The sequence below is a fragment of the Patiria miniata genome, unplaced genomic scaffold (assembly GCF_015706575.1).
Source record: "Patiria miniata isolate m_02_andy unplaced genomic scaffold, ASM1570657v1 HiC_scaffold_6, whole genome shotgun sequence".
In the NCBI taxonomy this organism is placed as follows: domain Eukaryota; kingdom Metazoa; phylum Echinodermata; class Asteroidea; order Valvatida; family Asterinidae; genus Patiria; species Patiria miniata.
In genome coordinates, this window is record NW_024037073.1 from 2947358 (window position 1) to 2966029 (window position 18672).

At 38.5% G+C, this 18672-nt stretch overlaps 1 protein-coding gene across 3 annotated transcripts in view; it reads right to left on the minus strand.

Moving 5' to 3' along the window:
• LOC119742640 (serine/threonine-protein kinase D3-like) overlaps nucleotides 1-16729 on the minus strand; it is a 67635-nt gene extending 50906 nt beyond the window's left edge. For all 3 annotated transcript variants that reach the window (XM_038218777.1, XM_038218774.1, XM_038218776.1), the window contains exon 1: nucleotides 16329-16729. In XM_038218777.1, coding sequence (XP_038074705.1) covers nucleotides 16329-16502 — 174 coding nt within the window. In that variant the 5' untranslated portion in view covers nucleotides 16503-16729. The remainder of the gene's footprint in view (nucleotides 1-16328) is intronic.
• Nucleotides 16730-18672: the final 1943 nt, after the last annotated feature.

Sequence of the window (18672 nt, forward strand, 5' to 3'; positions counted from 1 at the left end):
TATTGGAATTATGTTTTTGTGCGCCCGGTAAAAAAAAAATCAATACTGGACACAAGGTATGTGAACGCAAGGTTGTTACAGGCGAACAAAAGGATCGTTTGAGGTTGAATTCTGGCATGAATTGATGTTTGCAAATCAACGTACCTCAGACAATGGCAAAATCTTGGAATGTTGGATTTTAAAAAAAAAAAATTTGCAGAGAATGTCAAGCTATTAAAGCTGAGCCTGCAAGTTTATTGCTTTCATTATTTTTTTCAGATAACTTTTGCACGATAAAAAAAATAGCAATTAGGCCAAAAAAAAATAAATATTCGGTCTCTGGTCAGACCAAAGTTCCGGAATTGACGCGGCCACGCGGCTTTTTTTTTCTTCTTCAAGCTTGGATTGTACAGACAAGGTGGGGTACTATTTTGCGTTTTTGGTGTCCTCATGTACATTGGTGTCCTCCATAATTTGCCTTGGTGCTTTCGATCATTTGCTTTGGTGCAATTTCCCATTCCTTGGTGCTCTTTGGTAAAAAAAATTGAGGAGGTGCGGAAATAGAGGGCGCTGTTGGAGCTACCACAGAACATTTTGGGAAAAAAAAGATCGACGTGCATGATTAAAATCGACGCGCGCGCTGACCAGAGACCGACTTATTATTTTTTTTGGCCTTAAATAAAACAATCTATTTTTTAGGGTGAAACTTAAAACAAACAAAAACTGGACAGTAAATCTTTAAATGTAATGGACACAATTTGAAGGCGAAAAAAATGTGTTTTTAACCGATTCAAAACATTTGATGCAGGTTATTAAAAAAAAAACTAACCTGTTGACATTTCAGCTCAGGATATACTTTTTGAGAAAACCGCGAAAAATGTATCTTCATTTTTCTCCACGCCAAGCACAGTTTCCCATTGAAATTGTGATGGTTTGGTCCCAACAATCGCGAGGAAATGTTGGTAATTCAAATTCTCGAAAATGACAGCACTTCACAGGATGTTTGATCCTATTACTCACTTACAATCAAGTAGGATATTTCATGCTATATAACCGACATACAGATCCTTGTCATTTGATTGGTGGAACTCACATCACGTGGCATTTGTTATTGCTCCCATTCATGCCGCGGCTCAAAAAGTACTATCCGCCCATGGGGAATGGGAAATACTATTCAACAGTTAGGATCACGACGCGGTATTTGTGTGCAAATGCATGCTGGTGTGCGCGTTCAGCGTTGCGCGTATTGTTCCAAAGAGCCAGCGCTGCAGCGTTGGGTTCAAACATTTTCGTGAAAGGGTGGTTTGGAAGAGAGAAATACATTTTCCTCCAGTTTTGTATTGACAAAAAAGTTCAAATATATCAAATGACAAGGATCTACATGTATATGTCAGTTATATAAAACAAATATTGAGTGGCTTTAAATTGTGAAATGGGAGGAATATTAGCGCTCGTAAAATCTGGACTTTTCCAGTTCACTCGGCTTCGCCTCGTGAAATGGAAAAGTCCAGATTTTACCTTGCGATAATATTCCTCCCATTCCACGCTGAGCCACTTAATATTTGTATACTATTTTGACAGTGTCATATAAGGTTTGCAAAATTGTCAGGTTTTAGGCCCAAACCCTTTGAGATTTCTCTAAAGTAGTAACCTAAAAAGCTTCTTTATCAGTGTGGGAGAATGACATATTACATCTTCACAGGTATTGCATTATATTTTTTTTTCTCACAGGAGCAAAGGAAAGTTGCTTTATAAATGGAAAAATATAAAATTGTGCCCCGGGGTGGACTGGGGATACAGTTGCCCCCCCTTGGGGGTGGGGCTCCAAAGGCCATGAACCATTGCTGAGCTTTCAATGACTATTAGTCTCTGAATTGGCTGGATAACATATCACGGCTTGCAAAGGAGGTCATTTAAGGATGGCCCCCTTCAACAGGGGACGTGTGACAAAGGGCACAGTTAAACATTTGCAATCCAAAAATCCATGTGTTTCATTGAAATACTATTCATCCAACCGTGGTATTTTGCATCGTTTATCCTTTGAGAAAGGTTCTGCTAAATGTCAGGCCCTGTAACTTGTTGGACTAAAACCCTTCTGCTGTCTGAACAGTCAAAAATCAATCTTCTACCCCTGCCATGCCTTTATAAATCTACAGGCTAGTCACCAACAGTCAGATCACAATTCCATAGCTGCCAACTTTTCAAAATCCCAATTAGTAATCAACCCGCGCGGTCATTTTCAACTTCTCGTTTTATCAAAAGCTTTACCAAAATCGAGTACAGGTACATGGTTTACATGAACACATACATGTGCATACCCTTCTTGTTGTGAATAATAATGTACTGTAGGCCAAAAGATAATTTAAAAAAAATAAATAAATAAATTAAAAAAAAATAAAAAAAAAAATAAAAAAAAGTTTTTTAAATTAATTTTGTTTTAATGTCTGTATTTGTTTGTTGAAGTCAAATAAATAATAACAACAATAACATGTGCGCATATTTTTTTTTGAGATGCATGCTATCGATGTGTAGTTTCGAGTTCGTATCATGTTTTTACACACAATGATTTAGGGCCACCGTATGCAATAGAAATATCCCGCCAACATACCTTGCAAACGCATGTTGATTATCTTTTCTGTCCGTTGTGATAAACTCAAACTCTATTACCAATTATTCCAACCATACTCTTATTAAATTCCATGATTAAAATCTCGCACTGATGGGTCTCATTCGGGCAATAAGCGACTGAAAGTGCTCACGATCGTCACTGAAAAGTACTCACATACATGATACAGTACACACAACCACACATCCACGAGATGCACACAAATGATACACCATTGAAAAATATTTTTAGTCTGGTCCTAAAGTACTCCACTGCGCACACTGCATTGATGTCTATCAGGTGCTTGACTGCATTCTTATTAGACTTGTCACCAGTCCATCCATTATCGCGACATTTCGCCAGAAGTTTTTGGTCAAAAACGATACTTTACAAGTATTTTTTTTTCGTTAGGTAGAAAATGGGAAATTCGTAATGTTTTAGAGGCAAATCGTATTTTCGTAATTTAACAAACAATTCGTAATAATTACGAAAAAATCGTACTAGTTGGCAGCTATGCAATTCTAGTAAGAACTGTGACTAGTCAAATTCCATCAACAGACAAAAACCACGTAGGGCCAAAAAAACAAAAAAAAACCCACATTTCTGCTTCCAATTACATGCCTTTCAAAATTAGGGTAGGTACCGTAGGTCAGAATTTTTTTTTTTCCATTTTTTTTGTATTCAATTATATATATATGCAAATTTCAGTCTGAACTATTTCCATTTAGCGCTACGAATGCAATAAAGAAATTGCCACCAACTGTGATAAAAACCTGCCTTAATTTTTAAACTACATGTATTTACGGTGGGTATTTCTTAAAAATAACGGAGAATTCAGGTTGTGTACACCACTATGCACAATGCTAGTCACGATGGGAAACTGGCCAACAATGTCCGTATTTCGCACGGTATTGGGCGTGATGCCCTGGGCGGGCGACAAACCCTCGTGTCCCGGCAGGAAGTCTCGGGCAAATTCATGCTGTGCTGATTGCTAAAAGTATGAACGGTACAACCCCAAAATAAACTCATGAACACGGAAAATACATGCACAGACAAGAGAGATCAAGTTCTGTGAATTAACTTGCAGAAATCTTCTTTCTCCATGGATGTTTACAGGGCATGTTTACGTTGTCAAATCTGACCTGCAACTGCAGTGCACTCTGAGTCTGTGTATGTGTCAGGTGCGCGCTACCAATGTTGGCCTAGCCTGCCGTACAGAAACAGGCATAGACTGGTTGCCCCATTTCCATAATGGCTTCATGGAGGCAGAAATGTATTTTGTTTTAATTTTTTTTTTTTAATTTTTTTTTTTTAATCTGCCGATAAAAATTTTAGGATCACGCCGTAAAAATAGGATCGGTCGGGTAACTGGAAGCAGAATTTTTTTGTGGGGGGGGGGGGGCCTAGGTACAGCTGGCTTTTACTGTATCAATCACCTACTGTCAAGGCAAAGCTACATTGTACATACAGAAATTTACAAACAGTCACAGCCAGTCACTCCTGTTTTATGTAGACAGGGAGCTCTTAACTGTTAAAAACAGTCACTTGATGGGATCTCAACTGCTGTGATGGCTTTGTTGAATTTGCCCGCCAGAGAAGGAGGGTTAAAAAGGCTCACTCAAGGGCCTTACACACTATCCAAAATATCTGCATTGGACCTATGTCCAACACAGAGATTTCAGGGACCCTTTGCACACTAGCAGGAATCCAACATGGCTTCAAGTCCAGCGATCTACATGGGAAAAATCCAACCCTGGTCAGTACCATGGTACGGTGGAGAGGCTCTACCCAGGTAGAAAATCCAACTTCTACAGCAGACCCATGTACACACCGACCGGTGTAAGTGTGAACAGTACATGTGTGTCTTGCCTACCAGCATCCGATGAGACCCACATACGATAGACCCATGTTGATTTCAACACGGGTAGGCAATATGATTGTGTGAAAAGGCCGGAAGTCACATAGGTACAAGTAGGCCTATAACAAATGAACATACACGCTTTTCTCATGTGTCAAATTATTTTTGAAAAGGGGTCAGGTAACATTGAAATAGATAAATCTGGAGTTTTTATGTTCCTTTTTTATTTCTTCAGTATTCTAATTCAAATTACAAACCATACAGTCAACTACATTCCTTTTAAAACATCCTTTGTCTACCACAGTAGGCAAAACTATCAGCAACGTACAGGAGAAAATGCACACTGTTGTCATACAAATGCATTACAAATATTTGTAAATATACATGTACATGTACATGTACATGAACACCTACATGGGATGTACGTTCCGATGTACATTGTATATTACGAAGGATGCACAGACATTGTTGTATTCCTCACACACATGACACATGATGTGCATCATATGCATACTGTATGTGCCTTTGCTAAAAGACAAATACATGGTACATCATGTACGTATTCTCCTGAATGCAGTATACTAGTAAAACTGTGTACAAGTTGTGTTCATGTACATATGTACGTATGATGCCCCTTTAGCATTAGAATTCCAACTTGAACTTTAATCATCATATGGAAAATCTTTTCCCCTCCACATCAGTGGATGACATACATGTACGTGTACATCTCTAGAACCTCATCAAAGCAAGCTGAAGCACGGGTATACATGTGTACACATCTCCATTGTCGTTACACTACATAATTATGTACATGTTTGTCTATCTATCTACAACAATGTACATGTACGTTTCATGTAGCCTAAATGTAGAGAGGCAAATTGGGTGATGTATTGTATCTATTCAAACTACATGTACATAAATGTTGGTGTGGGACATTCATTACAGTTTTTGACCCACAAGGGAGAGATGGATGTATTGCACCTAAAACATAGCTGAGAGTGCAATTGCATTTTGTATCTAGCCTCTTTTTTGTTAATAGGTCTCGTTCAAATGACATCATTTCCTACAGACCATCCACGTGCACCGGCATTTTGAGCGTCAACTTGCATAACGCGCATTGTCTGCGTCGTATTTCGAACACATTTCGAGCAACAAGCACACGTGTTCGGAACATTTTCAACACTGCGCAATGCTTGCTAGATTGCATAAAATACGCAGTTGCACTTCTCCTACAGAAACGGCCATCATTGAACGAGCCCTAATGGGCTATTCAACTATACCATACACACACGATAGGCCCCATGCTTCAACAAGAGAGGGCTAGCCAAGTCAACAGGACACACTGCACGCAATTGCTGGTTCATTCGTAAAGCGCAAAGTACCGGTACACATGACTAATCTAGTCTGAATCCGCACAAACTGCAGCGTCTTTGTGTGAGCGTACAGCGTCATCAGCAACGCGTTCCAATGTGTCTCCCAGCGCCGAGCGGGTATCCCAAACTCTCCCTTTCGACAGGGTACTTGTGCAAGGAGCCCAAAGTCCTCGGTGCCGGGTAACTTTAACCAGTTCACGTCGGATGACGTGTACACACGTAAAGGTTTTGCGGTATTCATCAGTGGATAAATACCATGTTATGCAATGTAGCACGGGTGCTATTATGGATTAATGTACATGCGTGGTATTCACGCCCCGGTTAATATTCATGTCCAAGTCAAGAAACATGCAACCTTATGGTTCAAGAACAAGAACCTTACAGTCATTTCTCGATACTGAATACCAAATACATTGTATTTTTAAGCTATCCGGTACGCCAAGAATTCTGACTGTTAATTAAGACAGAAAATGAAGACATAAATGTATCTAGAAATAGAATGACCTACATGATCAACCTGAAAATCCTTGATGTGAATATCATGTACAGTATGTATACGAGTGGAACAAAATGATTTGAGCTTGCTTCTGACCGAGTCACAAATCTTTTCACAATTTCTTTTTTTAATTACGAGTTTATCCGTTGACATGAAAGGTTTGGGCATGCGTGTGTTCATCATGTTGATGACGTACATACCGGTACATGTATGTGCACACCGTACATAGTATGTGTACAGGTAGATATACATGTACCATATATGTTGTTCTTTTCCATGTGCTATAACCATTTCTCATTTCATTTGGAGCATGAAAATCTAGGCCAACAAAACAGTGTTCATCACGTCCATACTCCTCTGTAACAATACAACAGCGAACATTGCATGGACACTATGCGAATGCAGGATGGGCCCGAAAAACACTAATTATGTGCCCTTTGAACTACTGACTGCAATAATGCATTTAAAACCTGTCTACATGTACACACACATACTGCTAAGCAAATATGGTACCGGTACACGTATAAAAATCAGGTACCGTATGTGTGTTAAGATGCGTCTTTTTTTATGGCATTTCTGGATGTTACAACTGAAAATTGCTTTTCAACAATCTAGGCTAAAATGTATTCACAATTTTTTTTTTTAAATATGCAACATACTGCAATCAGGCGTACCCATATGCTCGAATGCATGCACAAACAATCACAATGATTACTTCTATGTAAATTATACAAGACACATGATGTTACGTTTTGAGATTTCAATCAACAATAATTTCCAATTTGTTCATCTTCTCCTTGTGTGTTTCAATAGGAAACCAAGCACAGGCTTTTAAGCAAACCCAGAGGATGGAAAACAATTGTGTGTTAAACGGTAATGCCCAGAATTTTTTATCTAGCAAGGTAGGCAAGAAAATATTGTTGTAATGCAAATTTGTTTACGTTAGTCTGTCGGTCTTTTATACTTACTTTATTTACAATGTACCTTAGGTACCACTGACTGTATTCTGCTTGATTAACATGTTTTATTGTATAATTGACCAATAACACACACACATAAAAACGTGCATCTACTGGTAGGGAAGACTTTTCATTTTCAAAATATGTGTACGTCATTTTAAATTTTTGGCCAAATGTGGCAATACAAAGTTTTGAGGTCGGCAATTCGGCCTAAAACCATCCAAGTAGGTCAGGTTTATACTATAAACACAAAATTTGTTTTTATGCCTTATCTTTTATTTGATTTCAAATACAATGTATTTTACATAATTGGGACCAAGCTTGACGAAGCTTGTAGCAAATTCAGTCAAATTAATGCAAAACTCTTTCCAATACTTTGTTTCCTATGAAGTTCCTATTAATGATGTAGGACGACGACAAACCCTCTCAGACAGACACGCACACACATCTTAATGGGAGGTCCTGAATCATCATAATCGGAAGGGCACTGCGAATATGTGTCACAAATGTCCAGCATGTTGTCTCGGACTCGGACAGGACACCCCCCCCCCCCCAATAAAAAAAATTGACTTATTGCGCAGCGACGTACGCCATATCTCTCAACAAGTATGTTGAGTGTCCCATCTACCAGGAATTCCCACAATGTTCCGGCCCCCATGCTAAACGTAATGGACGTCGCTCGCATGCCGTGCTTGCATGCCTTCCCCAGCCAGCCAGACAGCCCACCCAATGGTTTGCCCTGATTGTACCTGACCCGCTTTCAAAATGTTTTCGAAAGGGGAACAGATGTTGACAACACCCAAAATTGGACAATATATACTTCAATAGTGGGATGCATGTATTGTAGTCAATGAACATACAATGTAGGTACCGGTACATTGTATGTGTCTTTTAGTCAATAAATTTCATGCAGGCTAAATTTTCTTTACATGGAAATTATATACATGATTAAACTCCCCGGCAAACTTCCAAAGACTTACTTTTTATCCGTCATAAATTGCAAAGTGAGCTTGTTAAGTTGTTGAGTAATTTGTGTTATTTAATAACTGTGATTCAACTGGAGAATATGAAACCACATGATACACTCTATGTTATGAAAGTATTCTATGGTGGAATCCGGCGACCAGAATTAGAAGCTATTACTGCGTTGCTGTCACGCTCATGTCCATGCTGCACGCGTTTTTAAAGACGAGGCGCGCGCACCTTGGTATTCCTATTGGTGGAAGGTCGTGCGCACCCCCCGAGCATTACTGAGCCTGGTGCCACTGCAGAAAATGGCTACCGCCAGATTTGTCGATAGCAAATATAGTTACTCTCACCTGTTTAAGTTTTGTGTTCATAGATGCTGGGAAAAAAAAATGCTGTTCTTGTAGTCTGGTTCCCTGACCCTACTTCAGATGAAATGGAGCAATTTATTGACGTTGGGGAATCGTCAGGTCAGGGAACCAGTCTAGCTGGCTTGCACCCGTTCACGGATGTGTAACCGACTGCGAACAAAATTTTGTCTAAATTTGGTAAACTGGGGGCAGTACCGGTATTTGAAAAAGTTGAGTTTTTTTCCAACGATGGTCAGCCAACCATCGTTGGAAATAGATACAAAAATTCCACTTTTCTTGAAAATGAAAGCACACCAGGTGCCTCGATTTCACAGGATGCTTGAGACTATTATTCACTTACCGGTACAGTCAAATAAGGTATTCAAAATAATTTGATAGTTTTGTTTTTCGATGTCTGCAAATGTTGTATTACCTTTAAACCTCACATCATAACACCACATTGGAGAACCAAATATCTTCTCAACCAGACCTTGATCACAAACAATCAGAAATACTCCTGTTGCCAATTACTAATTCTTGTTCCCACGATTGGCACAGATTTTTTTCTCCCTCTCTCCGCTGGCCCCCTTTAATGAAAATTAGACCAGCGCCAAATTGAACCACCCCTGTGTAAAGAGACCTGGAGTTAGTGAGTCATCCCTCATCGAGCCTGGCTGCCCGCGACCTTGGCTATTACATAGATGTCATATTATAATAAGTTGTCTTGAGTAGATGTACAGATGTACTCCTGTCCCTACTGACATGCAGTGTGTGTGTATATGGGCCAGCGATATGAGCAAGTATTATGTGCCTATGTAAATGTGTATACACGTACGGTATGTAAGTCGGACTGCTCTGGCAGGCAACATTATTTGAACGCACCCGACGTTATCTTGATACAGATGTATGTGTTGTGGCCACAAGGAAATAAACAGCGCATTTGGAAACGGTGCTATATTGAAGAATCAAATTACCAACTGATATTGTTTTATGTTACCCTTCAGTTTACAAAATATGTAGGTATTAATCAATGGTGACGCTGATAATTTGGGGATGAGGAAATATACATGTTGGCACATGTGGCATCATTTTCAAAGGCAGTAACCTATAGTAAGCCATACTTTACATGTACATCAAGCAAATCTTGGTTGAACTCATTAGCCGGAGATGAGAATTCAGCCATTATTATGGTCGAGCATGTTGAAATGAAAGTACGGTACAGGCTGGAGAGGTTTTTCCAGAATATTAGTGGTATTTACACAATATTATACCGGTACATTACTAAACTTCCCTGATCAAGTACATAATTTATTTACATGTATAAGCAACAGGTTTTACACATGTACATGTATACATGTGCTAGTACATGAAAGATCAAAGCATGAGCAAACGTGGTAGGCCTATGATTTCACATTCAAGCGAATACAGTTAGTGTTCTAGAAAGAGCATCAGTTCATGCTGTTACGTGACCCATACACATTTCAAGATCTACATACATACACTATGCATACTAAATGTACATTATGCTGCGGACAGATCATTTGCAACACGTCGCTACCAAATGCGTAGTACTTTTATGTAGTACAACTTAAAAATTACACAGTTTGACTGAAAATGAATAAATTGTTAAGCATTTGTTTGTTACATTAATTTTTTTTACATGTCTTTGTTTCCAAACTACATACATGTAGACCATGTCTAGATTAGCCACGCACAAGTCAGCCTAATAGGCATGTACAGTATACATTGTAGGCTGCCATTTTGGATTTACTTCAAAAAGGCATAGTAACTAGTATTAGTAACAGCAAGATATAGTATCGGTGTATTGTGGAATTTGGACTCTATGAAATAGACTCCTTGAATGTATTGCGCATGCCTAAATGAAGATACATACATTTTTTGTAATTAGGACAGTGAGGGTAAGAATCCAAAACAGACCAGATTTCATAGGAGCCCAAATGTCATATGACACCAGTACGGTGAAACAGTGGAATAGCTGATATCAATTTAATCTATTAATGGCCCTAGCTTGCTAAGCATGTACACATAATTTACATGTTCATGTTAATGTACTCAAGCTGGAATGGGAAACTCTCTTTCAGTGGCAGTTCACAGACATACAAAATAATCTAGGCAGTTTACATGATGAAAGATATTGGCCAAGGAATGTAATGTTAATGAATTCACTGGAAGACCAACATTTGTAAACATGTACATTAGGTTTTGCCCTTCACCGACACTGTATACTCAGTGTGTTACCTCCCGAGTGAAAGTTGAAAAAAATAACTCGGGTGGGACTCGAACTCACGACCTCCTGCTTTCTAGTGCAGATGTCTTACCACTCGACCACCGAGCTAACGGGATCGGTTGGCCGGTTCGAATCTGATATACATAGCAGCGGGTACTGCATAAACTATTATAAGATAATAAAAATTCCATCTTATAACATGTACATTGTACACACGAAACTGACACCAAGTTCTCAAAGACTCAAGTGCTCTGACTACACCTATGTATTCCCACAAGATGACAGATCACTGAATGCAAGTACGTACATGCAATGAATTGTCAAGTACTTCATTGTTACATGTATTTTGTACCCAATACTGTTTACTCAAAAAGTACTACAGCACCGAAAAATGACACACACATACAATACATGTGTATTGTACACGTTTTCTTTGGTATGCATGCATGTATTTTAATAGGACAGTATGCAGTAAGACATGTAATGCAACTGTACTAATGCAATTGTAATGTTCAAGAAATAACCTTTTTTTCCCCCCCGTTTTTTTTTACTGATACTGTGATGTGTATAATTGTCAAGGTGAAAATCTGTGAACTGTCACTGAATTCTGTTTATCCCTGTTATGGTTTGATGAAAATTTCTTCAATATGAAAATAAAAACCGTTTCACACAATAATAGTACATTAAACCCCATCGCTGTGTTACGCTCCATCTGGTGAGAATGTATGTTGGCGACCTTGTGATACTGAATAATTTCTGACATCAAAAAGTCCCGTTATCCATATCATTTGTTGTCGCGTGGTAATCTCAGAGAAAATTTCAATAAAAATTACGTCCCATCGTACCCTGAACCTGATCGTACATATTTCTATTGGAATACCCCATTTCTTGCAAGTAAATGTACATCAGGTTTTCAGAATTTTCTTCTCATTGATGCCATTTTTAAATTTTTTATTAAGGATTCATTTAGTATCAATATAGGAAAGTCAAACAGAATTTATCAAGTCCAAGCAATGGGCACATTCTATACTTCAACAACCTAAAGATTTCTTAAGATCTTACGCAAATATGTAGTCTGGGTGCAGTAATCTAACACTTGTTTGTACAGTGATTAAAGACAGTTACATACACCTAACAAGCATGTTATATGATAATCCTGTGTTCACTTCAGGTATCAATCAACCAGCATGTCCCATAGTCATGACCTTGACCTCCTACACCTGTATGGTGCCTGGACATGGTTTCATGACATTTTCAGCACAATGGGCATTTGAAGGTCATTCCAGAGCAAATGGCAAAGAGAAATAACTCATTAAAAATGAAGCATTAATTAAAAATTAAATGCAAGCAGCCCTGAAAAGCTGAGGCTGAAATGGATGTCACATTTAATTTAAATACAGAGAGTGATTTTAAAACTGGAAAAAAATACTGGTGTTGGTAAAGTTTGCTGAACATTCAATTTGCCATGGTACAATACACTACACACAGTGTCATTGAAAGCGGGAGAGAAAATAGCTGGAAAAAAAATCAAGCAATTTTCTGGGCCTAATGTCATGAGGCTGGTATTGGTGAGCTAGTAAATATTTATAAGCTGCAAAAATCAGCGGAGAACCATACATAAACATGATAAAACCTGTGATATTTTAGCTGGTAACCTTCGTTTGCTTTTGCTTTTGGTAAGCAAATATTTACTGTGCTTAGCGAATTTACATGTATGCTATAGCTCCAAGAAATTGATCAAAAGTTGTGAATTTGTGATGCATTATAATTTCATATGCCCTAAGTCAATTCAAATGTCATTACATACATATATTGCAAAGTTTATTTTACATCAAAACAATGCATGGCAATAGGTATTCTTTTCTGTGTCCATAAGTGTGCACTACTGACTAGATTTAACCATCCCCTACAACACTTTCCAAATCCTCTTCTTCTTAGAGTGTGGAGTGTGGGAGTGTGGCCTAGTGGTTAGGGTTCGTGACTCATGATCTGAAGGTGAGAGGTTCAAATCCAGCTGCTGGCTGTATATTGTATCATTAGGCAAGCTACTTTCCCCCCACTTGCCTCTCTCCAAAAGATATAACTAATGGGTACACATAGGCATTAGCTGGGGAGTAACCTGCGATGGAGTGGCATCTCCTTTAGGGGGAATAGAAATAAATTCTGATCGGTTTCGTGCCTAGGAAACCTGAGATAACACCAGCCTTATGCGCGATACTAGCTCGTGACAGACTTAACTTCACTTTTTGGATTTCAAAGACCTTGGAGAGTTAGGGTTAGTGTCTATTCACCCATAAATGGTTTAACCTACCCTTTCCAGGGTCCCCACCCAGGGGACCGATCCGATATGGGGTTTGACATTTTGGAGTTGTGGCATTTCCTCCATGCGTGGATCACAATACAAGAGGTGACATTATCGCCACAGAAAGGTGAAAATGTCCAAACTGAATGGATTTTTAACTCAGTGATTTTGCCTTTCGCCTAAACAAAATCTTAAGTTCCTTTCTGCTGAACACGATATTGATTTGATATAAATGCTCGCGAGTTGTCAGTATGCTTGTTCTGTATAGGAATGAAACAAGGAAATAATTTCAACCATTGGCAAATCAAATCAGCGGATGGGTGAATGACCAAGACATTGACCCTTGGCTGTAAGTGAATCCTTGTGTGTTTGAAGCCTTCAAGTGTTGGCAAATTGAGCAGCACTGATTGTGAAGGTTTGGTACATCCACGCTGTTGTTTGCCATTTGTGTTTTTTTTTCCCTTAACATTTTGCTGAAAGTTCCTTTCGGAAATAATGTAGTATCCTGAATGATGCAACTTTGGTGTATACATGCGTTGTGTCTTTTGGGACCACTGGGAGATATGTACATTTTGTGATTATTTTTTTAACAAATACATTTTATTTTCACAGTACTATAATTAATTTTTTTTTGACATTTGTGGGTTTTTTTTTTACATTTGTAATGACTGATCATACCAATAGACAGTGGCACCAGGATATATGGCATTCTACCAATATTTCCTGACAAATCAGAAATGTTTCTCAGTTCCAACTGTGTATTGTTTCCACCCCCCCCCCCCAACATATGGACCATGGTGAAAAGAAATTGGCGATATTGCATTGTATCCCAGGACATTTATGGTACATACTGGTAGAGCATGTAGAGTATGATTATGAATTAAACTTTTTCAATTAGGCCTACCAAGTTTCATAGTAAACTGGTGAAATTCATTTTTCTTACAGGATTTTGTGGAAAGCATGAAGTATCAAGACGCTACTTCTGAGGTTGTATACAAAGTCTATGGAGAGTCGAGTGTATTTTCTAACAAAATTGGAAATGTTTCTTAGTCCCAGATTTATGTCTTATCATTTCTACACCATTCTACACAATAAACAATCAAATCATCCTGATTTTGGTATTTGTGTTTGCAGCAGCAACCGGGTACGACGACCCAATGTTTTAATTACATCTTTCAATAATTCGAACCTTTAAAGACTTGATAGTATTTACAGAACTATCATCTATTATCTAGGCGTAAGAGCCTTTCATTATAGACACATTTAAGTGATCAATTAATTATACAGAATTATACCCGAGACAACACTCTTTTTGCAATTGTTATGATTAATTCTAATTATTCGTAAGTTGATATTATGTTTAGTCTCATCGCTGTGATGACTACCAGGTACGACAGTGTTTTAATAACGGTCATTCAATAATTTGAACCTTAAAGACGTCTTGATGGAGACAATATTTACAGAACTAGGGTCTATCATTTAGGCGTAAGAGCCTTTCATTTATCATATTTGCGTAATCAATACTAGAATTAACCTTGAGACTTCCCTCCTCTTTACAATTGTCATGGTTATTTCTGAATAATCGTTCCACATTTGATATATTAAGGCAAGTTTTTCAGAATTATCTCTTTTGGTTTTGTACAATACCAGATATCTTCCGCTGAGGATAAATCACGCATACTTTGGTGCAAGTCTATTCAGACTTGTTTGCGTTCTGAACGCATTAGATCGCTAGAACAATTCTAGCATCTCATCTAGTAGATCTGATCTTTATGAATCTTACTGCCAACCTGCAAATCTCGTTTTATACCTCCGTCAGAAACTACTCCGACCATACCTTGATTGTCACTTGTGGATTTCATTTGAACCTTTAAGTTTCACAGAACTTTCCTTTAGGCTTCAGAGTCTTTAGCTAAACTTAATTGAATAATCGCAAGATACCACTCGTCTATTACATTATGGCTGTTTCTGGAATTGTACCCCATCTAACATTGCTGTGTTGACTGCCAGATACGAAAAACCAAAACCATATTTGGAAAAATGGAAACGTACACCTGAACTATGCAAGACAACTCCTTCAGGCAAGGGTAGCAATGTTCGTCTCTTATAAATACTGTTTGAGACATTGAACAACTATGAAATTACAACCAGACTTAACAACTGTGTTAAAAATTGTGTGTTGTCGTTGCTGCTCGCAAGCGTGAAGTGATCTACCTTCAATCCAACCGCGCACACATTCCTGTGCCACTCCCTATTCAAATTACCCGCCCTTAACCACTCTACCGTGTCTCATTTACATATCAATGATAAAGCAGATTTATTCTAATTCGTCCCGGTACTCAACCGAATAAATCAATATTTTTCAACATTTTTGCAGTGACTGATCTTCATTGAGATGATGAAAAAAAGTGGCGTCAGAATGCAACATTCTATTCTGTATGTAACCAGGTTAGAGTTGCAGAATATGGGGAAAAAAATGTTGCAACCTGAAGCCACTTCAGCGGTTGTGTACAAAGTCTATGGAGAGTCAAGAACATTTTGAAAAGTATTTCCTAACAACATTGGAAATGTTTCTCAGTCCCAGATTCATTTCTTACGATTATCATCATTTTTGCAATAACTGACCTTCACTGAGATGATATTTTATGAAGAAAAAAAGTGGTGTCAGGTTGCAACATTTTTTCCCAGAATATTTGTCAGGGAAAGATTCCCATACATGCCATATCTGGCCATCACTTGTCACCCTGTGCACAAACACATGGGACTGGTCTGAAAATTTCAAAATTCACAATTTGTCCCTGCTATTTCTGATGGCTGATATAGGTCATTTAAGGGAAAAATTACTGATGGCCAGATATGGGAATCTTTCCTTCAATGTCAGCCTTGAAAAAATTTAAATGGAATGCACGGCTCAGAAAACATGTCATGTGTAACTGTAATAATATGCTAACCACAAACCACATAAATGCACATAGTATCTATCTAGGCCAAGACCATGTTGACATTTTACAATCTTGCACCCTTCAGGCTTCAGCTTCAGGCGACAGACGTGCAGACATGGACGACAAGAAAAATCACAAAGTCAAAATAGAACAGCGCATATTCATCATGTTTAAAACTTATTGAACTACGCTAACTGGTTAAGTACATCAAATCCACTGTAGCATTGCACACACGGGACCAAATACTCACTCTTTTCCTGACCATATCGTTGACTTTCTCTTTTATTATGGCCGATCTTCTTTCCCCGGCTTCGTCCGGTATGGAGAACGTCTCCCGCACGAACCCGATCTGGATCGAGAAACACGGCACGGTGCTGCCAGCGTTCGACATGTTCGACGTCTTACTCGTCACTTCGTCGCCCATTTCGCTCGCCGATTTTCACTGATCCGGACCTTCTGTCGTGAAATCATGCACGTTTTCTAGCCGAGGGGTTCCTAATTCTACATGAAGTTGGGCGTTCCGGTGACTATGCGCTTTGATTCTTGACGAACTGTTGACCGAAAATAGATCATGACTGTTCCCCACTTTCCCGATACACTGCTGCCATCGCGCGCTGTAGGCTGAAAAGCACTGTAAACATGGCGGAATGGTCACGTGACCTCAGGAGACACCAATTTATTTTCCCAGGCAGTGCTGCTGTGATGACGAATTTTGAGCGGCTAAAATTATTCACTTCTTAACACTCAATCATTAATTGCTTTACTTGAATGGGAGGCTTTGTTTTAGCTTTTCAACTATTTTTTATCCAAATGTTTTGTTCTTAAAATATTAAAAATGTGACGATTTACTGCTGCTGTAAAAAGCATGCAATAATCTTGCCGACTTGGATTCTGGTCGCAATTTAATGGTGCAAATTTGATTATGATTTAAAAAGTACTATACAAATGCTATAATATGAATACACCCAAGGTAAACAAGTATTTGCTTCCACCCCTTCCAGCCCATTTCTTTACTTATATATTTAGTTTTTTAATTTTATTTGGGGGAAGGGAGGGGCGTGTCGAAAATTCAAGTTCAAGTTCTTGATCTTGTGCGGTCACGGAATTTTGGGTGAAAGGCCTAACTGGAAATGATTAACTGAGGGCGCTTCACTAGGTAAAGGGAGTCTGCGAGTATGTATCGAAAAACGTCGAGTTGCAGGTCACTGGTTCTCGGACTTTATTTTCCCTGAAAAAGAAATCATCCAAACCTCAAATAAGCAAAAGAAAAAGGTTCCAAATGACTTTTAAAAATTAGCCTTTTCAACTGTTCTCTAGTGATTCGTTGTTGTGTACAAGCCAATGAGCAACCCTTTCTCACAAATGTTTTCTCAAGGAGCAAATTTTGGGTTCAAAACCCCTAAACTTAACAGTGTCTTTCTGAGTGACATCACAGCAACAGCGCCCTCGGTACTCTTGAATAGCATGGAAAATCTTAAATGTTTAAAGAAGTAAGTGCTCATCACTCACTAGGTACGGTTGTCGCGGCTACAAAGTCATGTATAACAGCCAAGCCAAAGAATTCTTGCCCATACCAGAAAGAGATGTCAAAATACAGGGTGAGTCCACACCAAAAAAGCGGAACCCAAACCCCATAAAATATATTTCATATTTAAAAAAAATATGTAGCACCAAAAATAATAATGACTGGAAAGCCAATTTCATAAGCTACTTTTAAATAAAAAGCTACTGAAATTGCTCAATCCGTTCAAAGAATAAACACAATGACCAATGTAACAATTTAAACACAATGACCCTATAACCTATCTCGTCCAAAAAAAAAGCAATTCATTGTGTGTTTTGAACTGCAAAGAAAATGACACAGGATACTTGTTTCAACAACTGTCACCAACTGTAGTACACAATATCTTTATTAACAATCCTAGTTAGGCAAACGTTATGATTTCTAAAATCTAGGAGGACGGGCCTTCAGGGATTCTGTTAAATATGTTTAACGTTTAAACTGAGATGTTATAGCTGGTGATTCTTGAAATCGCATTTTTTTGGGGGACCAGACAGGTTTTAGGGTCATTGTGTTTAAATGGTGATATTTTCTGAACGGATTGACCAATTTCAGTCTTTTTTTTTCTTCTAAAATTACCTTATGAGACTGGCTTTCCAGTCATTATTATACTTGGTGCTACATATTTTTTTTAAATATGAAATATAATTTTGGAGGGTTTGGGTTCCGCTTTTTGGGACTCACCCTGTAGGTTCCATACATTTAAAGAAGTAAAATGTTGCATAAAATGTTTTCCTGAGAAAAACTAATCGCATGAACCCTTTAAACAAAACAAAACATACAACGACAACAACACCAACGGAAACCCGCTCTTTTCCTCTTTCTTTTGGACGTCTGCAACCCTCTGAAAAAAGTTTGTGGGCACAACAGATCAAATTTGCGAGCGCTGCCGCTGGCTCCCGGTCCGTACATTATCGACTGGAACCATTATGAGGCGAAAGCCGGCCTACCCCGCGAGAACGGCATTATTGTCTGGCAGCAAACAATTTGAAATCGCAACAATTCAGTAACTAAACATGGGCCGATTTTTTTT